The sequence below is a fragment of the Coregonus clupeaformis genome, unplaced genomic scaffold, assembly GCF_020615455.1.
Source record: "Coregonus clupeaformis isolate EN_2021a unplaced genomic scaffold, ASM2061545v1 scaf0157, whole genome shotgun sequence".
Taxonomy (NCBI): Eukaryota; Metazoa; Chordata; class Actinopteri; order Salmoniformes; family Salmonidae; genus Coregonus; species Coregonus clupeaformis.
Window position 1 is genome coordinate 308,622 of NW_025533612.1, and position 26,666 is coordinate 335,287.

At 45.5% G+C, this 26,666-nt stretch overlaps 1 protein-coding gene across 5 annotated transcripts in view; it reads left to right on the forward strand.

Moving 5' to 3' along the window:
- The first annotated feature begins 304 nt into the window (after window positions 1-304).
- Window positions 305-26,666, forward strand: part of ndnl2 (necdin-like 2) — a 29,364-nt gene continuing 3,002 nt past the window's right edge. Inside the window, exons 1-9 of one of the 5 annotated variants that reach the window (XM_045213818.1) lie at window positions 305-374; window positions 644-711; window positions 847-966; window positions 1,039-1,102; window positions 11,843-12,017; window positions 13,116-13,195; window positions 13,374-13,416; window positions 15,105-15,167; window positions 16,946-17,060. In XM_045213818.1, the coding sequence (XP_045069753.1) occupies window positions 655-711; window positions 847-966; window positions 1,039-1,102; window positions 11,843-12,017; window positions 13,116-13,195; window positions 13,374-13,416; window positions 15,105-15,167; window positions 16,946-17,060 (717 nt within the window). In that variant the 5' untranslated portion in view covers window positions 305-374; window positions 644-654. Of the gene's footprint in view, window positions 406-643; window positions 712-846; window positions 967-1,038; window positions 1,103-11,842; window positions 12,018-13,115; window positions 13,196-13,373; window positions 13,417-15,104; window positions 15,168-16,945; window positions 17,061-26,666 lie in introns of all 5 variants that reach the window. The other 4 variants (XM_045213820.1, XM_045213817.1, XM_045213819.1 and 1 more) reach the window with 4 other exon arrangements.

Consider the following 26,666-nt stretch of genomic DNA (forward strand, 5'->3'; position numbering starts at 1 on the left):
TTAAACATTTGATTTCAATACAGTTTTCTGTTCCCAAAACTATAATCTGTTATGAACAGAGTGGACTAAGTTTTGTGGACTTGTTTAGAAGGAGTGCAAAGGCGAATTGTGTTATTTCACACGCGCACTTCACAGAGTAGGCGTTCCCTAACGGAAATATGCAGATATATGCTAGAACGCGCCAATAGGATCTCGCTAACTCGTGCTTGGCTCCGCCCACTATGACTCATTGTTCCCATTGGAAACGACAGGTGGTGGTCTATCTCGGTTTAGTTATATACATTTTTGGAAAAATAAGAAGAATGTACGTCATCAACATGCGTCTCGCCAAGCGGGAGTTTGAGAAGCGGAAGAAGTTTCTAAACAGTCTTTCCGTGAGTGAATAGCAAGCTAACGTTACTAGCGGTAATAATTTTCTCTGTTTTCTCGGCTTAAATACAACATTTTAGATTGCTTTTGATAAACTATTTTACACTAATTGTGTCCAGTTTGTTTCGGTAGCTAGCTTGCTGGCTTTGGTGTGTCCATCACTAGCTAGCTAGCTAACGTTACGCCAGCCAGATAGCTAGTAGCTAACATTAGTTGACAGATGAAGGGGATACACTTGTGTTGTTGTTGATATTGTTTTCCCACTTCACCTCAGTCGGAGCCGTGATGTCTCAGAGAAAGAGAGCATCCAACACACAGAGCTCCCAGAACAAAGGAGCACGGGTAACTAACAACATACTTCCTCCATCCCTCCATCCCTAGCTCTCTATACCTCCATCATTCCCCTCTCTCTAAAAAACCCTAATCCCTCTATCCATCCCTTTCTGATGATGATGCTGGTGTCTTTGTCTTTGTGAGTCCCAGCGTTTGGAGGCGTTGGTAGGTGATGATGAGGATGACCCGTCCTTCACCCAGCCCAGTACGTCTCAGGTACAGAAGGGTCTGGACAGAGTGACACCTGCTCAGGTCGACCTGAAGGTAATACACACACACAAAACACACACACACACACACACACACATCCTCATATCCATCTCTCTCTTTCCCTAGACAGCTGAGGTGGTCCAGTTCATCTTCGTTAAGGACCAGAAAAAGATCCCCATCCGCAGAGCAGGTAGGAGCTGACGAAACACTACAACTGCCTTCATATTCCCTTACTGTGCCCCAACTACCTCTGCTTGATAAACAATGTCTTAGCCAGTTGTGCCAACGAAAAGGTACTAATTCAATTAGGGCTGTATCCGACCCCCAAAAAATCTTGGTTGACCAAGAGTCGTCTGTTGAAATTTTAAAACATGTATTTTTCCATAAATAGACACATCCTATGTGTTTTAATCAAATCAACTATATGCACTGAGCTTGTATGATGCTTTAAGTGCACCAATTGATGAAATAATTAAAAGACACACAAATGACTAGAGGATTTGATTGTGCCGGGCCGGGCTCAGACTAGCACCCGTCGTCTCTCTCTCCTGCCTGCTGCAGCGACCACCACAGAACATCAGTGTTTATCGCGCTGTCCGTGTTGCTGAAGCTGCAACGTAACTACAGCCATTTCTGACTGAAAACGTTCTGTTACCGAAATCCCTCATTTGTTTAGGAAAAACATTTCCTATTCCCTCAACCCTCGCTTTACGTGACACATGTATGCATCACATGAACATGACCAATAGGGCCTGACCTATAGCATATCATAATCACATCAATAAATGAGTTATAGCAAACTCTGAACACCGTAACACATGACAGCAAAATGGATGAAGAGGACATGACAAATAAACTGGAAACGGGGGAATGTTTACTGGTTGCTCAGGAGGTAAAGGGAAAGTCAGATGTGTGGGATAAATGTGACTAGTTGACTAATACTGGAAATCAAGAACAAGAAGGTTAGGAGCAGTCCTGCTGCATATTATGTGTTCCAAACAGGTGCTGTTAGATTACAATATCATTTTTCTCACCGTTTGGAACAATGTAAACAACACTAAATAAATCATAAGTGTACCAGAGAGTCTGTTGTAAAACAAATGTGTAAAGCCTTTATTACAGCAAAGACTAAAAACGGTCGCATTCATTCGTGAATGCAATTTCCAAAATGGAATGTTTTAGGCCTATTTATTGTTAACGCTCATTATTCAATGGTCACTCTATTGTTCTATTCTAAATGCTTGATTGCATTGCTGTGTGACGACATGAACGATGATTGATACAGTAGCCTATATAAGTATTTAGATATGGGCCTAAGTAAGTTACGGTATTAAGACTAAACAGGATGCGCTCTTAGGCCTACAGCTCCATGGTGGTTATACTAAGCCTGCTAATGATAGTGACATGACTTATTATTATAATGATGATCATAATAATAAGAACAAGAAGGCGATCAGGGGAAAAGGACGGTTATTATCATAAATATAAAATGTTGGACAATTTGTAACAGTGTAGACAAAATAAATAATAAATAATACCAATAATACCGTGTTCTAATAATACCGTGTTCTAAAAGTGTAAAGCCTTTTATTACACAGCAAAGATTAAAAACAGCAGAATTTGTGAAATTGTTGCTTGAGGCTCGGAATCATCAGGCTATTAAACAAACACTCAAACAGGCAACAGAAGCAGGATCTGTCTTATTTCTGTATATAGATGATTTATAAAGCCAGGCCCATTTAAGTTAGGCTGTTGATTATATACATAATTAAGTTGGGGTTTCCTCTCTCCTCACTTTTCTTAGACAATTAAGGCAAGGGTTGTTTTCTCCTAACTCTGCTGCTGCCGTATTGATCTCAACACCAATATGCTGGTTAACTTTGCTATTATGCACATACTAGGGAGAAAGCGCATTTGTTATAATGTGATTTTTATTTGTGTTGTACCATTGTTCTTACATAGTATAACCATATGCAATTTCAGTAGCACGTCTTAGTGATGGACTGTGCCATCCCCACGTCCTCCACAATGGATCAGTCCACTCAGACCGGAGCCAATCAGACAGGAGCCAATCAGACAGGAGCCAATCAGACAGGAGCCAATCAGACAGGAGCCAATCAGACAGTAGTAAATTCAGTAGTGCGAGTGGAGACATTTTAAGCTGGGGAGTGAGGTTCCGGAACAATCTAACTCTACAGAGGCCCCAGGACCAACAGTACTCAGGGGAACAGTCTAACTCTACAGAGGCCCCAGGACCAACAGTACTCAGGGGAACAGTCTAACTCTACAGAGGCCCCAGGACCAACAGTACTCAGGGGAACAGTCTAACTCTACAGAGGCCCCAGGACCAACAGTACTCAGGGGAACAGTCTAACTCTACAGAGGCCCCAGGACCAACAGTACTCAGGGGAACAGTCTAACTCTACAGAGGCCCCAGGACCAACAGTACTCGAGGGAACAGTCTAACTCTACAGAGGCCCCAGGACCAACAGTACTCAGGGGGAACAGTCTAACTCTACAGAGGCCCCAGGACCAACAGTACTCAGGGGAACAGTCTAACTCTACAGAGGCCCCAGGGACCAACAGTACTCAGGGGAACAGTCTAACTCTACAGAGGCCCCAGGACCAACAGTACTCAGGGGAACAGTCTAACTCTACAGAGGCCCCAGGACCAACAGTACTCAGGGGAACAGTCTAACTCTACAGAGGCCCCAGGACCAACAGTACTCAGGGGAACAGTCTAACTCTACAGAGGCCCCAGGACCAACAGTACTCAGGGGAACAGTCTAACTCTACAGAGGCCCCAGGACCAACAGTACTCAGGGGAACAGTCTAACTCTACAGAGGCCCCAGGACCAACAGTACTCAGGGGAACAGTCTAACTCTACAGAGGCCCCAGGACCAACAGTACTCAGGGGAACAGTCTAACTCTACAGAGGCCCCAGGACCAACAGTACTCAGGGGAACAGTCTAACTCTACAGAGGCCCCAGGACCAACAGTACTCAGGGGAACAGTCTAACTCTACAGAGGCCCCAGGACCAACAGTACTCAGGGGAACAGTCTAACTCTACAGAGGCCCCAGGACCAACAGTACTCAGGGGAACAGTCTAACTCTACAGAGGCCCCAGGACCAACAGTACTCAGGGGAACAGTCTAACTCTACAGAGGCCCCAGGACCAACAGTACTCAGGGGAACAGTCTAACTCTACAGAGGCCCCAGGACCAACAGTACTCAGGGGAACAGTCTAACTCTACAGAGGCCCCAGGACCAACAGTACTCAGGGGAACAGTCTAACTCTACAGAGGCCCCAGGACCAACAGTACTCAGGGGAACAGTCTAACTCTACAGAGGCCCCAGGACCAACAGTACTCAGGGGAACAGTCTAACTCTACAGAGGCCCCAGGACCAACAGTACTCAGGGGAACAGTCTAACTCTACAGAGGCCCCAGGACCAACAGTACTCAGGGGAACAGTCTAACTCTACAGAGGCCCCAGGACCAACAGTACTCAGGGGAACAATCTAACTCTACAGAGGCCCCAGGACCAACAGTACTCATGACAAATAGCTCTGTCATAAATCATAGGCATCTTACTGTTGATCTCTCTCCTCTCTGTCTCTCAATTACATTTCAATTTAAGGGCTTTATTGGCATGGGAAACGTGTGTTAACATTGCCAAAGCAAGTGAAGTAGATAGTAAACAAAAGTGAAATAAACAATAAATATTAACAGTAAACATTACACTCAGAAGTTTCAAAATAATAAAGACATTTCAAATGTCATATTATGTCTATATACAGTGTTGTAACGATGTGCAAATAGTTAAAGTACAAATGGGAAAATAAATAAACATAAATATGGGTTGTATTTACAATGGTGTTTGTTCTTCACTGGTTGCCCTTTTCTTGTGGCAACAAGTCACAAATCTTGCAGCTGTGATGGCACACTGTGGTTTTTCACCCAGTAGATAAGGGAGTTTATCAAAATTGGGTTTGTTTTCGAATTCTTTGTGGATATGTGTAATCTGAGGGAAATATGTGTGTCTAATATGGTCATACATTTTGCAGCTCAGTTTCCACCTCATTTTGTGGTCAGTGTGCACATAGCCTGTCTTCTCTTGAGAGCCAGGTCTGCCTACGGCGGCCTTTCTCAATAGCAAGGCTATGCTCACTGAGTCTGTACATAGTCAAAGCTTTCCTTAAGTTTGGGTCAGTCAAAGTGGTCAGATATTCTGCCACTGTGTACTCTCTGTTTAGGGCCATTTTTTGTTAATTCTTTCCAATGTGTCAAGTAATTCTCTTTTAGTTTTATCATGATTTGGTTGGGTCTAATTGTGTTGTTGTCCTGGGGCTCTGTGGGGTCTGTTTGTGTTTGTGAACAGAGCCCCAGGACCAGCTTGCTTAGGGGACTCTTCTGCAAGTTCATCTCTCTGTAGGTGATGGCTTTGTTATGGAAGGTTTGGGAATCACTTCCTTTTAGTTGGTTGTAGAATTTAACGGCTCTTTTCTGGATTTTGATAATTAGCGGGTATTGGCCTAATTCTGCTCTGCATGCATTATTTGGTGTTTTACGTTGTACACGGAGGATGTTTTTGCAGAATTCTGCATGCAGAGTCTCAATTTGGTGTTTGTCCCATTTTGTGAATTCTTGGTTGGTGAGCGGACCCCAGACCTCAGAACCATAAAGGGCAATGGGTTCTATAACTGATTCAAGTATTTTTAGCCAGATCCTAATTGGTATGTCGAATTTTATGTTCCTTTTGATGGCGTAGAAGGCCCTTCTTGCCTTGTCTCTCAGATCGTTCACAGCTTTGTGGAAGTTACCTGTGGCGCTGATGTTTAGGCCGAGGTATGTATAGTTTTTGTGTGCTCTAGGGCAACGGTGTATAGATGGAATTTGTATTTGTGGTCCTGTCAACTGGACCTTTTTTGGAACATCATTATTTTAGTCTTACTGAGATTTACTGTCAGGGCCCAGGTCTAACAGAATCTGTGCAGAAGATCTAGGTGCTGCTGTAGGCCCTCCTTGGTTGGTGACAGAAGCACCAAATCATCAGCAAACATTAGACATTTTACTTCAGATTCTAGTAGGGTGAGGCCGGGTGCTGCAGACTGTTCTAGTGCCCTCGCCAATTTGTTGATATATATGTTGAAGAGGGTGGGGCTTAAACTGCATCCCTGTCTCACCCCACGGCCCTGTGGAAAGAAATGTGTGTTTTTTGCCAATTTTAACCACACACTTGTTGTTTGTGTACATGGATTTTATAATGTTGTATGTTCTTTCCCCAACACCACTTTCCATCAATTTGTATAACAGACCCTCATGCCAAATTGAGTCAAAAGCTTTTTTGAAATCAACAAAGCATGAGAAGACTTTGCCTTCGTTTTGGTTTGTTTGTCAATTAGGGTGTGCAGGGTGAATACGTGGTCTGTCGTACGGTAATTTGGTAAAAAGCCAATTTTTTTGCTGTTGTCTGATAGGGCTCTTTTTCTTTCTTTCTTTCTTTCTTTCTTTCTTTCTTTCTTTCTTTCTTTCTTTCTTTCTTTCTTTCTTTCTTTCTTTCTTTCTTTCTTTCTTCTTTCTTTTTCTTTCTTTCTTTCTTTCTTTCTTTCTTTCTTTCTCTTTCTTTCTTTCTTTCTTTCTTTCTTTCTTTCTTTCTTTCTTTCTTTCTTTCTTTCTTTCTTTCATCACTAATCATTCAAATGCTCTTCTCGACCATTGATGGCCTGATAAATCCTACCTCCTCAAACCTATGTGAACTTTCCTCCACATCTAAATGTGATGAGTTTGCGGCATATTTGAGAGCTAAGATAACCAACATCAGGCTGGGTATCAGTCACGCAACACCTGATGAGAAGTTTGATATGTGCCCTAGCCTACCACGCAAAGGCACTATGGATTTATTTTCCCTGGTTGACACAGACATGCTCAGGAAAGTGATATATCACAATTTAAGCCTTCTACATGCCTCCTCGCTCCGATTTCCACCACCTTTTTCAAAACAGTTTTTTATTGCATATCTGAAGAAGTGCAAGCTATTGTTAATCACTCCCTGTTCACAGGCACTTTCCCCACTGCACAAAAAACTGCAATAGTGAAACCCCTTCTGAAGAAAAGTAATCTAGATTCTTCAGCTCTTAGCAATTTTTTGGTCTATCCCCAGCCTTCCATTCTTAAGCAAAATTCTGGAGAAATTGGTTTAAAAAATGTTTTTAGTGCCAACTGTATTTATAAAAAAAATTCCAATCTGGTTTTCAGGCCCACCACAGCACAGAGACAGCCTTAGTTAAAGTGGTAAATTATCTTAGAGCCAACACAGATGCCAAACAGCTCTCTGTCCTCTTGGATTTATGTGCTGCATTCGACACTGTTGACCATGATGTCCTTCTGGACAGACAGGAGAGGTGGTTGGCCTCTGTTGACCATGATGTCCTTCTGGACAGACTGGAGAGGTGGGTTGGCCTCTGTTGACCATGATGTCCTTCTGGACAGACTGGAGAGGTGGGTTGGCCTCTGTTGACCATGATGTCCTTCTGGACAGACTGGAGAGGTGGGTTGGCCTCTGTTGACCATGATGTCCTTCTGGACAGACTGGAGAGGTGGTTGGCCTCTGTTGACCATGATGTCCTTCTGGACAGACTGGAGAGGTGGTTGTCCTCTGTTGACCATGATGTCCTTCTGGACAGACTGGAGAGGTGGTTGGCCTCTGTTGACCATGATGTCCTTCTGGACAGACTGGAGAGGTGGTTGGCCTCTGTTGACCATGATGTCCTTCTGGACAGACTGGAGAGGTGGTTGTCCTCTGTTGACCATGATGTCCTTCTGGAGAGGTGGGTTGGCCTCTGTTGACCATGATGTCCTTCTGGACAGACTGGAGAGGTGGGTTGGCCTCTGTTGACCATGATGTCCTTCTGGAGAGGTGGGTTGGCCTCTGTTGACCATGATGTCCTTCTGGACAGACTGGAGAGGTGGGTTGGCCTCTGTTGACCATGATGTCCTTCAGGACAGACTGGAGAGGTGGGTTGGCCTCTGTTGACCATGATGTCCTTCAGGACAGACTGGAGAGGTGGTTGGCCTCTGTTGACCATGATGTCCTTCTGGAGAGGTGGGTTGGCCTCTGTTGACCATGATGTCCTTCTGGAGAGGTGGGTTGGCCTCTGTTGTCCATGATGTCCTTCTGGACAGACTGGAGAGGTGGGTTGGCCTCTGTTGACCATGATGTCCTTCAGGACAGACTGGAGAGGTGGGTTGGCCTCTGTTGACCATGATGTCCTTCTGGAGAGGTGGGTTGGCCTCTGTTGTCCATGATGTCCTTCTGGACAGACTGGAGAGGTGGTTGGCCTCTGTTGACCATGATGTCCTTCTGGACAGACTGGAGAGGTGGTTGGCCTCTGTTGACCATGATGTCCTTCTGGACAGACTGGAGAGGTGGTTGTCCTCTGTTGACCATGATGTCCTTCTGGAGAGGTGGGTTGGCCTCTGTTGACCATGATGTCCTTCTGGACAGACTGGAGAGGTGGGTTGGCCTCTGTTGACCATGATGTCCTTCTGGAGAGGTGGGTTGGCCTCTGTTGACCATGATGTCCTTCTGGACAGACTGGAGAGGTGGGTTGGCCTCTGTTGACCATGATGTCCTTCAGGACAGACTGGAGAGGTGGGTTGGCCTCTGTTGACCATGATGTCCTTCAGGACAGACTGGAGAGGTGGTTGGCCTCTGCTGACCATGATGTCCTTCTGGAGAGGTGGGTTGGCCTCTGTTGACCATGATGTCCTTCTGGAGAGGTGGGTTGGCCTCTGTTGTCCATGATGTCCTTCTGGACAGACTGGAGAGGTGGGTTGGCCTCTGTTGACCATGATGTCCTTCAGGACAGACTGGAGAGGTGGGTTGGCCTCTGTTGACCATGATGTCCTTCTGGAGAGGTGGGTTGGCCTCTGTTGTCCATGATGTCCTTCTGGACAGACTGGAGAGGTGGGTTGGCCTCTGTTGACCATGATGTCCTTCTGGACAGACTGGAGAGGTGGGTTGGCCTCTGTTGACCATGATGTCCTTCTGGACAGACTGGAGAGGTGGTTGGCCTCTGTTGACCATGATGTCCTTCTGGAGAGGTGGGTTGGCCTCTGTTGACATTGATGTCCTTCTGGACAGACTGGAGAGGTGGGTTGGCCTCTGTTGACCAGGATGTCCTTCTGGACAGACAGGAGAGGTGGTTGGCCTCTGTTGACCATGATGTCCTTCTGGACAGACTGGAGAGGTGGGTTGGCCTCTGTTGACCATGATGTCCTTCTGGACAGACTGGAGAGGTGGTTGGCCTCTGTTGACCATGATGTCCTTCTGGACAGACTGGAGAGGTGGGTTGGCCTCTGTTGACCATGATGTCCTTCTGGACAGACTGGAGAGGTGGGTTGGCCTCTGTTGACCATGATGTCCTTCTGGACAGACTGGAGAGGTGGTTGGCTTCTCCGGTCCAATTCTAAATTGGTTTAGGACCTTTTTAACCAGTCAAGAGTTTTTTGTCACCCTTGGTGAACATAACTCAGAGAAAATACATATCACGTGGTGTTCCACAAGGTTAGATTTTCGGTCCGGTACTGTTCAGTTAATATACAGTGCATTCGGAAAGTATTCAGACCCCTTGACTTTTACAGCCTTATTTTAAAATGGATTAAATCGTTTTTTCCCCTCATCAATCTACACACAATACCCCCATAATGACAAAGCAAAAACAGGTTTTAGAAATTTTTGCAAATGTATAAAATAATGAAATGACATTTACATAAGTATTCAGACCCTTTACTCAGTACTTTGTTGAAGCACCTTTGGCAGCGATTACATCCTCGTCTTCTTGGGTATGACGCTACAAGCTTGGCACACCTGTATTTAGGGAGCTTCTCCCATTCTTCTCTGCAGATCCTCTCAAGCTCTATCAGGTTGTCAGGTTGGATGGGGAGCGTCGCTGCACAGCTATTTTCAGGTCTCTCCAGAGATGTTCGATCGGGTTCAAGTCCAGGCTCTGGCCACTCAAGGACATTCAGAGACTTGTCCCGAAGCCACTCCTGCATTGTCTTGGCTTTGTGCTTAGGGTTGTTGTCCTGTTGGAAGGTGAACCTTTGCCCCAGTCTGTGAACCTGCTCCAGAGCGCTCAGGACTTCATCAAGGATCTCTCTGTACTTTGCTCCGTTCATTCTTGGTGGAGTGCTGCATAGATGATTGTCCTTCTGGAAGGTTCTCCCATCTCCACAGAGGAACTCTGGTGCTCTGTCAGAGTGACCATCGGGTTCTTGGTCACCTCCCTGACCAAGGCCCTTCTCCACCGTTTGCTCATTTTGGCCGGGCGGCCAGCTCTAGGAAGAGTCTTGGTGGTTCCAAACGTATTCCATTTAAGAATGATGGAGGCCACTGTGTTCTTGGGGACCTTCAATGCTGCACACATTTTTTGGTACCCTTCCCCAGATCTGTGCCTCGACACAATCCTGTCTCGGAGCTCTACGAACAATTCCTTCGACCTCATGACTTGGTTTTTGCTCTAACATGCACTGTCAACTGTGGGACCTTATATAGACAGGTGTGTGCCTTTCCTAATCATGTCCAATCAATTGAATTTTCCACAGGTGGACTCCAATTAAGTTTTAGAAACATCTCAAGAATGTTCAATGGAAACAGGATGCACCTGAGCTCAATGTCGAGTCTCATTACAAAGGGTCTGAATACTTATGTAAATAAGGTATTTCTGTTTTAATTTTGTAATACATTAGCAAATATTTCTAAACCTGTTTTCGCTTTGTCATTATGGGGTATTGTGTGTAAATTGAGGTAATGTAATTTAATCCATTTTAGAATAAGGCTGTAACGTAACAAAATGTGGGAAAAGTGAAGGGGTCTGAATACTTTCTGAATGCACTGTATGTTACCCCTTGCCAGCATTGTCAGAAAGCACAGCATTGATTGTGACTGCTACGCAGACGATACACAACTTTACATTTCTGTGTCTCCAGAGGATTTTAGCTCCACGGATAAATTATTAGGCTGTATTAGTGATTTAAACGCTTGGATGGCTCACAACTTCCTCCAGCTAAATCAAGACAAGACTGAGGTACTTATAGTTGGAGCCAAAGCACAGAGAGAGAATCTGGCCGCAGATTTTAATTCACAGGCAATAAAGATAAAACATCAGGTAAAAACCCAGGTGTTATTTTAGATTCTGAACTCAATTTAGAATCGCACATCAGGAATGTGACCAAAACAGCTTTTTACCACCTGAGGAACATTGCCAAGGTGCGTCTGTTTCTCTCTCAGGCTGATACAGAGAGACTCATCCATGCTTTGATTACAAGCAGGCTTGACTACTGTAATGCTCACCTGTCTGGTCAACCCAAGAAAGCCATTGGTCAACTGCAAAACATACAGAATGCTGCAGCACGGGTACTGACCAAGACCAGACGGAGAGCACACATTACACCGGTTTTAAGGTCTCTGCACTGGCTGCCTGTGAGTTTAGAATACATTTAAAGATTCTTCTATTGGTTTTTAAATCAATCCACGATTGTGCACCCCAATACATGCAGACATGCTTTTAAGTTATGTACCCAGTAGGTCCCTCAGGTCCTCTGGCACTGGCCTTTAACGATCCCAAACCCAGGACCAAGAGGCATGGAGAGGCAGCCTTTAGTTACTATGCCCCCAGCCTCTGGTATAGCCTGACAGAGAACCTGATGGGGGCCGACACTGTGGACATATTTGAATATTTTAGTTTTTATTTTCATTGTTTTTGACCTGTGAAGCACATCGTGTTGCGTTCAATGTCTGAAATGTGCTGTATAAATAAAGCTTGATTTGATCTTGTCTCTCCCCCTCTCTCTCTGCCCCTCTCGCTCTCTCTCTCTCCCCCTCTCGCTCTCCCCCTCTCTCTCCCCCTCTCGCTCTCTCTCCAGACATAGTGAAACATGTTGTGAAGGACTACAGGAACATCTACCCTGAGATAATAAAGAGGGTGGGCCGTGTGTTTGAGACGGTGTTTGGGCTGAAGCTGGTGGAGATCGACTCTAAGAACCACATCTACATCCTCATCAACAAACTGGAGCAGCTGGAGGGAGAACCTCTCAACATGTAGGTCACTGAACCTCTCAACATGTAGGTCACTGACCCTCTCAACATGTAGGTCACTGAACCTCTCAACATGTAGGTCACTGAACCTCTCAACATGTAGGTCACTGAACCTCTCAACATGTAGGTCACTGAACCTCTCAACATGTAGGTCACTGACCCTCTCAACATGTAGGTCACTGACCCTCTCAACATGTAGGTCACTGACCCTCTCAACATGTAGGTCACTGAACCTCTCAACATGTAGGTCACTGAACCTCTCAACATGTAGGTCACTGACCCTCTCAACATGTAGGTCACTGAACCTCTCAACATGTAGGTCACTGAACCTATCAACATGTAGGTCACTGACCCTCTCAACATGTAGGTCACTGAACCTCTCAACATGTAGGTCACTGAACCTATCAACATGTAGGTCACTGAACCTATCAACATGTAGGTCACTGACCCTCTCAACATGTAGGTCACTGAACCTCTCAACATGTAGGTCACTGAACCTCTCAACATGTAGGTCACTGAACCTCTCAACATGTAGGTCACTGAACCTCTCAACATGTAGGTCACTGAACCTCTCAACATGTAGGTCACTGAACCTCTCAACATGTAGGTCACTGAACCTATCAACATGTAGGTCACTGTGTGGAGCAGCTAGTGGGAGAACCACCTCCCCCAGTACAGGGGGTGTTCTGTACATCAAGCCGTCTCCCTACAGAAACAGGAGATGGACTAGTGTCCTGTCCAGGGGGTGTTCTGTACATCAAGCTGTCTCCCTACAGAAACAGGAGATGGACTAGTGTCCTGTCCAGGGGGTGTTCTGTACATCAAGCTGTCTCCCTACAGAAACAGGAGATGGACTAGTGTCCTGTCCAGGGGGTGTTCTGTACATCAAGCTGTCTCCCTACAGAAACAGGAGATGGACTAGTGTCCTGTCCAGGGGGTGTTCTGTACATCAAGCCGTCTCCCTACAGAAACAGGAGATGGACTAGTGTCCTGTCCAGGGGGTGTTCTGTACATCAAGCTGTCTCCCTACAGAAACACTACTATTTCTTGTACAAGGCTACATATATGGATGTTTACCTGTGTGTGTGTGTGTATATACAGGAGTCCCAGTAATCCAAAGACCGGTCTACTCTTCGTAATCCTCAGCATCGTCTTCATGAAGGGGGGTGTGGTCAAGGAGAGTGAGTGTTCCGTTGGCCCTATCCCACTTCTGACACCAGTGTAGCCAATTTGGGGCAAAATAGGGGGCCACAACTGTATTTTTGTAAAAAAAAAAATATTTGCCAATTCCTGTCTGTCCACCCCACTTATTGATGTCCCCCCCTCACTGAGATGTCCCATCATGCTTTGTGTTTGTAGGTATGGTGTGGAACACACTGAAGAAGCTGAGAGTTGATCCAGGGTAAGTGTGTGTAGCTTAGCAGTATAGCTTCCTTCACCGTCCCGTCATTGGGTTCCATCCTCTGCTTCTTCCTTCACCGTCCCGGCCCGTCACTGGGTTCCATCCTCTGCTTCTTCCTTCACCGTCCCGTCACTGGGTTCCATCCTCTGCTTCTTCCTTCACCGTCCCGGCCCGTCACTGGGTTCCATCCTCTGCTTCTTCCTTCACCGTCCCGTCACTGGGTTCCATCCTCTGCTTCTTCCTTCACCGTCCCGGCCCGTCACTGGGTTCCATCCTCTGCTTCTTCCTTCACCGTCCCGGCCCGTCACTGGGTTCCATCCTCTGCTTCTTCCTTCACCGCCCGTCCCGTCACTGGGTTCCATCCTCTGCTTCTTCCTTCACCGTCCCGTCACTGGGTTCCATCCTCTGCTTCTTCCTTCACCGTCCCGTCACTGGGTTCCATCCTCTGCTTCTTCCTTCACCGTCCCGGCCCGTCATTGGGTTCCATCCTCTGCTTCTTCCTTCACCGTCCCGGCCCGTCATTGGGTTCCATCCTCTGCTTCTTCCTTCACCGTCCCGTCACTGGGTTCCATCCTCTGCTTCTTCCTTCACCGTCCCGGCCCGTCATTGGGTTCCATCCTCTGCTTCTTCCTTCACCGTCCCGGCCCGTCACTGGGTTCCATCCTCTGCTTCTTCCTTCACCGTCCCGGCCCGTCACTGGGTTCCATCCTCTGCTTCTTCCTTCACCGTCCCGTCACTGGGTTCCATCCTCTGCTTCTTCCTTAACCGCTCCGTCACTGGGTTCCATCCTCTGCTTCTTCCTTCACCGTCCCGGCCCGTCACTGGGTTCCATCCTCTGCTTCTTCCTTCACCGTCCCGGCCCGCTCACTGGGTTCCATCTCTGCTTCTTCCTTCACCGTCCCGGCCCGTCACTGGGTTCCATCCTCTGCTTCTTCCTTCACCGGCCCGTCACTGGGTTCCATCCTCTGCTTCTTCCTTCACCGTCCCGGCCCGTCACTGGGTTCCATCCTCTGCTTCTTCCTTCACCGTCCCGGCCCGTCACTGGGTTCCATCCTCTGCTTCTTCCTTCACCGTCCCGGCCCGTCACTGGGTTCCATCCTCTGCTTCTTCCTTCACCGTCCCGTCACTGGGTTCCATCCTCTGCTTCTTCCTTCACCGTCCCGGCCCGTCACTGGGTTCCATCTCTGCTTCTTCCTTCACCGTCCCGGCCCGTCACTGGGTTCCATCCTCTGCTTCTTCCTTCACCGGCCCGTCACTGGGTTCCATCCTGTGCTTCTTCCTTCACCGCCCCGGCCCGTCACTGGGTTCCATCTCTGCTTCTTCCTTCACCGTCCCGGCCCGTCACTGGGTTCCATCCTCTGCTTCTTCCTTCACCGTCCCGGCCCGTCACTGGGTTCCATCCTCTGCTTCTTCCTTCACCGGCCCGTCACTGGGTTCCATCCTCTGCTTCTTCCTTCACCGGCCCGTCACTGGGTTCCATCCTGTGCTTCTTCCTTCACCGTCCCGGCCCGTCACTGGGTTCCATCCTGTGCTTCTTCCTTCACCGGCCCGGCCCGTCACTGGGTTCCATCCTCTGCTTCTCAAACACACGTACTTATGTCCAGTTGCGCCACAGAAAGACATTCAAGCTGTGGAGTGAGGTTAAAGGTTAAAGGATGATCTGTGTGTTAACTGTTGTGATCCCCCAGGGAGAGACACGAAATCTTTGGAGACGTGAAGAAGGTCGTTACTGATGAGTTTGTCCGTCAGAGGTGAGTCTCTCTCCACTCCATGATCAGTCTATACTTTTAATGGTGGGTTTATTTGAACAGTGAGAGACAGAATAACAACTAAAAAATCCAGAAAAATGCATGTCAAAAATGTTATAAATTGATTTGCATTTTAATGAGGGAAATAAGTATTTGACCCCTCTGCAAAACATGACTTAATACTTGGTAGCAAAACCCTTGTTGGCAGGAGGGATTTTGTCCCACTCCTCTTTGCAGATCTTCTCGAAGTCATTAAGGTTTCGAAGCTGACTTTTGGCAACTCGAACATTCAGCTCCCTCCACAGATATTCTATGGGATTAAGGTCTGGAGACTGGCTAGGCCACTCCAGGACCTTAATGTGCTTATTCTTGAGCCACTCCTTTGTTGCCTTGGCCATGTGTTTTGGGTCATTGTCATGCTGGAATACCCATCCACAACCCATTTCCAATGCCCTGGCTGAGGGAAGGAGGTTCTCACCCATGATTTGACGGTACATGGCCCCGTCCATCGTCCCTTTGATGCGGTGAAGTTGTCCTGTCCCCTTAGCAGAAAAACACCCCCAAAGCATAATGTTTCCACCTCCATGTTTGATGGTGGGGATGGTTTCTTGGGGTCATAGGCAGCATTCCTCCTCCTCCAAACATGGCGAGTTGAGTTGATGCCAAAGAGCTCGATTTTGGTCTCATCTGACCACAACACTTTTACCCAGTTCTCCTCTGAATCATTCAGATGTTCATTGGCAAACTTCAGACGGGCCTGTATATGTGCTTTCTTGAGCAGGGGGACCTTGTGGGCGCTGCAGGATTTCAGTCCTTCACGGCGTAGTGTGTTACCAATTGTTTTCTTGGTGACTATGGTCCCAGCTGCCTTGAGATCATTGACAAGATCCTCCCGTGTAGTTCTGGGCTGATTCCTCACTGTTCTCATGATCATTGCAACTCCACGAGGTGAGATCTTGCATGGAGCCCCAGGCCGAGGGAGATTGACAGTTATTTTGTATTTCTTCCATTTGCGAATAATCGGACCATCGGTTGTCACCTTCTCACCAAGCTGCTTGGCGATGGTCTTGTAGCCCATTCCAGCCTTGTGTAGGTCTACAATCTTGTCCCTGACATCCTTGGAGAGCTCTTTGGTCTTGGCCATGGTGGAGAGTTTGGAATCTGATTGATTGATTGCTTCTGTGGACAGGTGTCTTTTATACAGGTAACAAACTGAGATTAGGAGCTCTCACTTTAAGAGTGTGCTCCTAATCTCAGCTCGTTACCTGTATAAAAGACACCTGGGAGCCAGAAATCTTTCTGATTGAGACGGGGTCATATACTTATTTCCCTAATTGAAATGCAAATCAATGTATAACATTTTTGACATGCGTTTTTCTGGATTTTGTTGTTGTTATTCTGTCTCTCACTGTTCAAATAAACCTACCATTAAAATTATAGACTGATCATTTCTTTGTCAGTGGGCAAACGTACAAAATCAGCAGGGGATCAAATACGTTTTTCCCTCACTGTATCTGTGTGTGATAACCAGAGACTGACTGAGTAGTCGACTTTATAAAATGTGCTGATCTATTCTTGGACCTCTGGTATTTCTCTAAATACTTTTTACCCATCAATTGATTCAACTACCCATCAATTGATTCAACTACCCATCAAATGATTCAACTACCCATCAAATGATTCAACTACCCGTCAAATTATTCAACTACCCGTCAAATGATTCAACTACCCGTCAAATGATTCAACTACCCGTCAAATGAATAGACTAAACTTGTGTGTAGGTATCTGGAGTATGTGCGAATCCCACACACGGAGCCGTTGGAGTTTGAGTTCCGTTGGGGTCAGAGGGCGGACATGGAGGTGTCAAAGGTCAAAGTACTGGAGTTCATTGGACAGGTGAGACACTGCCGCCTCCCGGGGAAAGGGTGTGTGTGTGCTTAGTGAAAGTCTACACACCCCTTGCACAGTTGGTTATTGGTCATTGGTAGACAGGGACAGGGTTAGGGTCAGGGTTAGGGTCAGGGTTAGGGTCAGGGTTAGGCCATTCAAGTCAAAACTGTAACTCAGGAACATTCATAGTTGTCTTGGCAACTCGTGTTTATTTTATTTTATTGTATTTATTTAACCTTTATTTAACCAGGTAGGCCAGTTGAGAACAAGTTCTCATTTACAACTGCGACCTGGCCAAGATAAAGCAAAGCAGTGCGATAAAAACAACAACACAGAGTTACATATGGGGTAAAACAACATAAAGTTAAAAATACAACAGAAAATATATATACAGTGTGTTCAAATGTAGCAAGTTATGGAGGTAAGGCAATAAATAGGCCATAGTGCAAAATAATTACAATTAGCATTAACACTGGAATGATAGATGTGCAAGAGATGATGTGCAAATAGAGATACTGGAGTGCAAATGAGCAAAATAAATAACAATATGGGGATGAGGTAGTTGGGCGGGCTAATTTCAGATGGGCTGTGTACAGGTGCAGTGATCGGTAAGGTGCTCTGACAACTGATGCTTAAAGTTAGTGAGGGAGATAAGTGTCTCCAGCTACAGAGATTTTTGCAGTTCGTTCCAGTCATTTGCAGCAGAGAACTGGAAGGAATGGCGGCCAAAGGAGGTGTTGGCTTTGGGGATGACCAGTGAGATATACCTGCTGGAGCGCAGACTACGGGTGGGTGTTGCTATGGTGACCAATGAGCTAAGATAAGGCAGGGATTTGCCTAGCAGTAATAATGTAATAATATGCCATTTAGCAGACGCTTTTATCCAAAGCGACTTACAGTCATGCGTGCATACATTTTTGTGTATGGGTGGTCCCGGGGATCGAACCCACTACCTTGGCGTTACAAGCGCCGTGCTCTACCAGCTGAGCTACAGAGGACCAGTGATTTATAGATGACCTGGAGCCAGTGGGTTTGACGACGAACATGTAGTGAGGACCAGCCAACAAGAGCGTACAGGTCACAGTGGTGGGTAGTATATGGGGCTTTGGTGACAAAACGGATGGCACTGTGATAGACTACATCCAATTTGCTGAGTAGAGTGTTGGAGGCTATTTTGTAAATGACATCGCCGAAGTCAAGGATCGATAGGATAGTCAGTTTTACGAGGGCATGTTTGGCAGCATGAGTGAAGGAGGCTTTGTTGCGAAATAGGAAGCCGATTCTAGATTTAACTTTGGATTGGAGATTCTTAATGTGAGTCTGGAAGGAGAGTTTACGGTCTAACCAGACACCTAGGTATTTGTAGTTGTCCACAAATTCAGACCCCTTGACTTTTTCCACATTTTGTTACGTTACAGCCTTATTCTAAAATTGATTAAATTCATTTTTTCCCTCAATCTACATACAGTACCCGATAATGACAAAGCGAAAACAGGTTTTTTGAAATGTTAGCAAATTTATTAAAAATGTAAAACTGAAATATACATTTACATACGTATTCAGACTCTTTGCTATGAGACTCGAAATTGAGCTCAGGTGCATCCTGTTTCAATTGGTCATCCTTGAGATATTTCTACAACTTGATTGGAGTCTACCTGTGGTAAATTCAATTGATTGGACATGATTTGGAAAGGCACACACCTGGCTAAATAAGGTCCCACAGTTGACAGGGCATGTCAGAGCAAAAACCAAGTCATGAGGTCGAAGGAATTGTCCGTAGAGCTCTGAGACAGGATTGTGTCGAGGCACAGATCTGGAGATGGGTACAAAAAAATGTCTGCAGCATTGAAGGTCCCCAAGAACACAGTGGCCTCCATCATTCTTAAATGGAAGAAGTTTGGAACCACCAAGACTCTTCCTAGAGCTGGCCGCCCGGCCAAACTGAGCAATTGGGGGAGAAGGGCCTTGGTCAGGGAGGTGACCAAGAACCCGATGGTCACTCTGACAGAGCTCCTCTGTGGAGATGGGAGAACCTTCCAGAAGGACAACCATCTCTGCAGCACTCCACCAATCAGGCCTTTATGGTAGAGTGGCCAGACAGAAGACTCTCCTCAGTAAAAGGCACATGACAGCCCGCTTGGAGTTTGCCAAAAGGCACCTAAAGGACTCTCAGACCATGAGAAACAAGATTCTCTGGTCTGATGAAACCAAGATTGAACTCTTTGGCCTGAATGCTAAGCGTCACGTCTGGAGGAAACCTGGCACCATCCCTACGGTGAAGCATGGTGGTGGCAGCATCATGCTGTGGGGATGTTTTTCAGAGGCAGACTGGGAAGATAGTCAGGATCTAGGGAAAGATGAACAGAGCAAAGTACAGAGTACTGAGTAAAAGGTCTGAATACTTATGTAAATGTGATATTTCAGTTTATTTTAAATACATTTGATAACATTTCTAAAAACCTGTTTATGCTTTGTAATAATGGGGTATGGTGTGTAGATTGATGGGAAAAAACAATTGAATCCATTTTAAAATAAGGCTGTAACATAACAAAATGTGGAAAAAGTCATGGGGTCTATATACCTTCCGAATGCACTGTATAATTGTATATGTGGGGTACAGGGATGGGGTAGTTATTCAAAAATCATGTTAGCCACTATTATTGAACACGGAATGAGTCCGTGCAACTTATTATGCTCTTTGCTAAGCACATTTTTACTCCTAAACGTATTTAGGCTTAATATAACAAAGTGGTTGAATACTTATTGACTCAAGACATTTCAGTTTTTAATTTTAATAAATGTCTACAAATAAAATTCCACTGTCATTATGGGGTATTGTGTGTAGATCAGTGACACAATCTCAATTTAATCTATTTTAAATTCAGGCTGAAACACAACAACATGTGGAAAAAGCGGTGTGAACACTTTCTGTAGGCGCCGTTTCTCTTCATTGAGCAGAGCAGCCCAACTGGGAACCGTTGCTATGGAAACTCCCTCCGAGCCGCCATGAGCCGGCAGAACGAGCTGCCTGTGGCAGGGAGCGATCGGGTGACAGACAGACAGACAGGAGCAGCTAATGGATTTACTAACGGAGGAAGTTATTTCTGGTTTCAGCAGGACCTTGCCTTAAATTTGGCAGAAGCAATTGGGCCAGGGTAGGGTAGGGCCTGAACGTCGAGGGCATGGGTAGGGCTTGGGCTTAAAATGAATGCCTGTTCAGGGCTCTACCTACTTGCTTCGTCCTCCTTCTCAGGATCGTGCTCTGGGCTCTAAATAACTCAACTGGCTAGTTTGCCTGTCTGTAAAGAAAAGGGCGGGGTGTACCCCTCTGATTGGATAGAGAGAAGCTCCTCCTCCGATCACTCGCTTCATACTTCACTCGATAACTTCTCATCGCACTTTGTTCAACTCCTGACCCACAAAACTCCTGACCCACAAAACTACTGAAGCATACACATAATTGAAGGGAAAATCCAACCAAAACTACTAATTCCTATAATTTACAGTGTTAAATAACACTAATATGTGAACAATTATTTTGGTGAACAAATGTTTCATTTTGGCATTATAAGGTTGGCAGCAACGTGAAAATTGATGTGGAAATCTGTAGCAGCTCAAGTCGACTACAAAATCCACAATGCAATGCTGTCTATGGGCTGGCTGGCTAGCTAGCAAACGTAGCTACACACAATAATACCAAAGACAATATCAGCATGTGAAGTAGGTAGTTAGCTGTAAAATCGCCTAAAGAAACTGCACTATCAATTTAGGAGTCTACAATCTCACCATGTTTAACCTGCAGATCGATGTGCCTCACAGAGTGGAGTCTGACATTTGCAATGGCAGAGATACTTTTGAGGAAATGGGAAACTCCATTGGAATTGTATTAACGCCCATTGTGTACTTTTCCCATGCTACGTCAATGTGCCGCGCAGTGCATTCTGGGACAAGGAGTGAATGGGAGTCAATTGGGCGCTAGCTCAAAAACCCAACATTAGCATGAATTTTGTCAACAAGAAGTACAACATCATACATCTTTTCAGAGATGTGAAATAATTAACTTGATATCTGTAATATTGTATAGCGTTGGGATCGTGACATTTACGTACTTTCGAGGAAAATAGGCACGTTTCTCGACTCATACCCTGACTTTGAGAAGGGATTGCGTGACACAGCATGACAACATGAACGCGATTGGTCGACAGTCTGCTGGGTGGGGTGTTATCCGTTCCTCCATTCATTCCCAATGGGATTCCTGTCTCCTTTCTCTAATATCTCTGACAACGGCACCATGCAATGCACCCTGGACTGAAGAGGCAGACAAATAGGAGAAAGGTGCTAGACCCTCTTAAATTACATATTTCTCAAGGTGGGAATATCGCAAAAATATGACCAATGGCTCATTTCGAGAGAAGACATCTTCCCGAGTTATGACGTCGTCCAGTATTGAAATCTGGTGATAGTCGTTTTCGCAATCTATTTTTTTTCCTTCCTATTAACTTCGTGTAGCGAGAGCGGCTTTATCACTACGTCATACTGGCCGAATTTCTGTGTGCTTGAACACCAATAACTCAGATACAGATGAAAACATGAAATGACCCAGGGAATCAATAGAACATCACTCAGAGATGCACAAAAACAATATAACATTCAAAATGGGTGAATCTTTACTTAAACTATTTTATGGCCTATTTATTGCCTTACCTCCATAACTTGCTACATTTGCACACATTGTATATAGATTTTCTGTTGTGTTATTGACTTTGTTTTGTTTTACCCCATATGTAACTCTGTGTTGTTGTTTTTATCGCACTGCTTTGCTTTATCTTGGCCAGGTCGCAGTTGTAAATGAGAACTTGTTCTCAACTGGCTTACCTGGTTAAATAAAGGTGAAATACAATTTTAAAAAACGTTTAAAAAAACTACTGAGCCACAACTACAAAACTACTAATCACTACTGACCACAACTACACATCTACTGAACCACAACTATTGACCACAACACCAATCCTGCCCACAACTACTGACCACAGCTGTTGACCACAACTACTGACCACAACCACTAAACTACTGACCACAACTACACATCTACTGAACCGCAACTATTGACCACAACACCAATCCTGCCCACAACTACTGACCACAATTACTGGCCACAACTACTGACCACAATACCACTAAACTACTGACCACAACTACTGACCACAATACCACTCCTGACCACAATTACTGGTCACAACTACAGACCACACACTTAGTATTTGACTTCTTCTGCACGCTCTAGAAAACAATTTAAGATATTAACATGAAACCAACTTCCAAATGTCCAGACTGACCTAACTCAGATTGCTTGGGATTTTTATTTATTTTTTTACAGCATTTTAACTTTTTGAATTACAACAATATGTAAATGAGCTCCCAATGCATTTAAATGGCAAAAAATGGCCCATAGACTTGAATGGTAATAAACACATCTAGATCTATTGCCTCTTTCACTGTCTAAGCTTTAGACTGACCCAACTTAGAAGCTATCAACTCCAAACCAACATTGGGATGTTTAGACTGACCCAACTTAGAAGCTATCAACTCCAAACCAACATTGGGATGTTTAGACTGACCCAACTTAGAAGCTATCAACTCCAAACCAACATTGGGATGTTTAGACTGACCCAACTTAGAAGCTATCAACTCCAAACCAACATTGGGATGTTTAGACTGACCCAACTTAGAAGCTATCAACTTCAAACCAACATTGGGATGTTTAGACTGACCCAACTTAGAAGCTATCAACTCCAAACCAACATTGGGATGTTTAGACTGACCCAACTTAGAAGCTATCAACTCCAAACCAACATTGGGATGTTTAGACTGACCCAACTTAGAAGCTATCAACTCCAAACCAACATTGGGATGTTTAGACTGACCCAACTTAGAAGCTATCAACTCCAAACCAACATTGGGATGTTTAGACTGACCCAACTTAGAAGCTATCAACTCCAAACCAACATTGGGATGTTTAGACTGACCCAACTTAGAAGCTATCAACTCCAAACCAACATTGGGATGTTTAGACTGACCCAACTTAGAAGCTATCAACTCCAAACCAACATTGGGATGTTTAGACTGACCCAACTTAGAAGCTATCAACTCCAAACCAACATTGGGATGTTTAGACTGACCCAACTTAGAAGCTATCAACTCCAAACCAACATTGGGATGTTTAGACTGACCCAACTTAGAAGCTATCAACTCCAAACCAACATTGGGATGTTTAGACTGACCCAACTTAGAAGCTATCAACTCCAAACCAACATTGGGATGTTTAGACTGACCCAACTTAGAAGCTATCAACTCCAAACCAACATTGGGATGTTTAGACTGACCCAACTTAGAAGCTATCAACTCCAAACCAACATTGGGATGTTTAGACTGACCCAACTTAGAAGCTATCAACTCCAAACCAACATTGGGATGTTTAGACTGACCCAACTTAGAAGCTATCAACTCCAAACCAACATTGGGATGTTTAGACTGACCCAACTTAGAAGCTATCAACTCCAAACCAACATTGGGATGTTTAGACTGACCCAACTTAGAAGCTATCAACTCCAAACCAACATTGGGATGTTTAGACTGACCCAACTTAGAAGCTATCAACTCCAAACCAACATTGGGATGTTTAGACTGACCCAACTTAGAAGCTATCAACTCCAAACCAACATTGGGATGTTTAGACTGACCCAACTTAGAAGCTATCAACTCCAAACCAACATTGGGATGTTTAGACTGACCCAACTTAGAAGCTATCAACTCCAAACCAACATTGGGATGTTTAGACTGACCCAACTTAGAAGCTATCAACTCCAAACCAACATTGGGATGTTTAGACTGACCCAACTTAGAAGCTTATCAACTCCAAACCAACATTGGGATGTTTAGACTGACCCAACTTAGAAGCTATCAACTCCAAACCAACATTGGGATGTTTAGACTGACCCAACTTAGAAGCTATCAACTCCAAACCAACATTGGGATGTTTAGACTGACCCAACTTAGAAGCTATCAACTCCAAACCAACATTGGGATGTTTAGACTGACCCAACTTAGAAGCTATCAACTCCAAACCAACATTGGGATGTTTAGACTGACCCAACTTAGAAGCTATTAACTCCAAACCAACATTGGGATGTTTAGACTGACCCAACTTAGAAGCTATCAACTCCAAACCAACATTGGGATGTTTAGACTGACCCAACTTAGAAGCTATCAACTCCAAACCAACATTGGGATGTTTAGACTGACCCAACTTAGAAGCTATCAACTCCAAACCAACATTGGGATGTTTAGACTGACCCAACTTAGAAGCTATCAACTCCAAACCAACATTGGGATGTTTAGACTGACCCAACTTAGAAGCTATCAACTCCAAACCAACATTGGGATGTTTAGACTGACCCAACTTAGAAGCTATCAACTCCAAACCAACATTGGGATGTTTAGACTGACCCAACTTAGAAGCTATCAACTCCAAACCAACATTGGGATGTTTAGACTGACCCAACTTAGAAGCTATCAACTCCAAACCAACATTGGGATGTTTAGACTGACCCAACTTAGAAGCTATCAACTCCAAACCAACATTGGGATGTTTAGACTGACCCAACTTAGAAGCTATCAACTCCAAACCAACATTGGGATGTTTAGACTGACCCAACTTAGAAGCTATCAACTCCAAACCAACATTGGGATGTTTAGACTGACCCAACTTAGAAGCTATCAACTCCAAACCAACATTGGGATGTTTAGACTGACCCAACTTAGAAGCTATCAACTCCAAACCAACATTGGGATGTTTAGACTGACCCAACTTAGAAGCTATCAACTCCAAACCAACATTGGGATGTTTAGACTGACCCAACTTAGAAGCTATCAACTCCAAACCAACATTGGGATGTTTAGACTGACCCAACTTAGAAGCTATCAACTCCAAACCAACATTGGGATGTTTAGACTGACCCAACTTAGAAGCTATCAACTCCAAACCAACATTGGGATGTTTAGACTGACCCAACTTAGAAGCTATCAACTCCAAACCAACATTGGGATGTTTAGACTGACCCAACTTAGAAGCTATTGTGATGTCACGAGAGGCTACACAGCTTTCAGCGGGATTGCTCAAGTAGTGCAAGGAGACAAGGTTCAAACAAAACAAGGATTTTATTAAAGGTCTTGGGAAACTAACGAAAGTATAACACAATTCTGTTCTCTGGTGGCTCTTTAAGGGTTAACAGTTCAGGGATGTCTCTTCCACATCCAAAATCATAACTCTCCCTCGCTCAAATAACTTTTCCCCAGTCTTACTGTATTCCACGTTGCAGCTAGTGGCCAACCCAGCAAAACGTCCTTCCAAATGTCCCACACGTATTTCCACAGGTGCATATATCCAAAGGTGAGTATTTCCCAAAGGTAAGTATCTCCAAATCCTTATATTCCTCATGGAAGTGGACGTGCAGCACTCTTGTCCTCCAGAGAGCCCAGCTTGGAGACCGTGTCTCTTCCCTTCAACAAACCTTCAGCTCATCAGCCCCTGATTGGTTTCAGCTGCGTGGGAAGATTGGCCATAGAGGGGTGGAGTTCCCGACCATACCAGCAGATGGAGCCATAGCTGTCTGGGTTTGCAGCCACCTCAGGGGGATGTAACGTCCCTCCAGGACACAGCCTCTCGTGACATCACACATCCCCCTCCTCGGGACCGACGTCCTCGTCGGGGTAAAGGCAGCGAAGAAGGCATCACGCCGGGAGAGGGCGTCCGCATTGCCGTGGTGCTTGCCAGACTGCTCTCTCTTCAACTCCTCCAACTCTAGGACCAGGGACTCAGCCTCCTGTTGTCTCTCCTTGAGTTTCTTACTGAACGCATCAGCCTTGGTTTTAGCAGAGTTTAGCTTCTGTTGAGCAGCTTTCAGTTCCTTCTCTCTCTCTGCCTCCGCATTCTTCATCTTGTTCTCCAACACCTTGTACTTCTCCTCTGCCTTCTTCTGGACCTCCTTACTCCTGCGCAGGGTCTCCTCACACTCCTCGATGGTCCTGCGCAGCCTCTCCAGCTCCTCCTGTTGCTTAGGGAAGGAGCTCTGTTGGAGTTTAGCCTGGAGGATATCTAACTCTTCTGTCTTCATGTCTAACTGTTGCTTTAACCAACGATACCTCTCAGCGGTCCCCTTCAGACCAGACAGTTCTTTGTCCAGATTCTGTAGCTCCGTCTCTGTGTCGGTCTGGGCACCTGCCATCCCTATCAGAGCCCGGGCGGGAGTGAGTAACTCGGAGGATTGCACCGGAGCCTTCCCAGGATGAGTCTTGCCTCTCCGTTTCCGAGGTACTCGGGTTATCCTCTCCTGAGACTCTCTCCAGAGTGGGTAAAAGGCTGGGCAGTCTCGTCCAATTAGGACAGGGGACGGGGGAGGGAATCAACCACCCCGCCGTCGTGTGTATGGTTCCCCGTGTGCTGGTCATTGTAAGTTCAGTAATGGGGTATTCTCTGGTGTCCCCATGGACACAGGAAACTGGGAGGACTTTCCCCGGGGTCAGACACGTTGGGCCCACCAAATCCTTACGCAC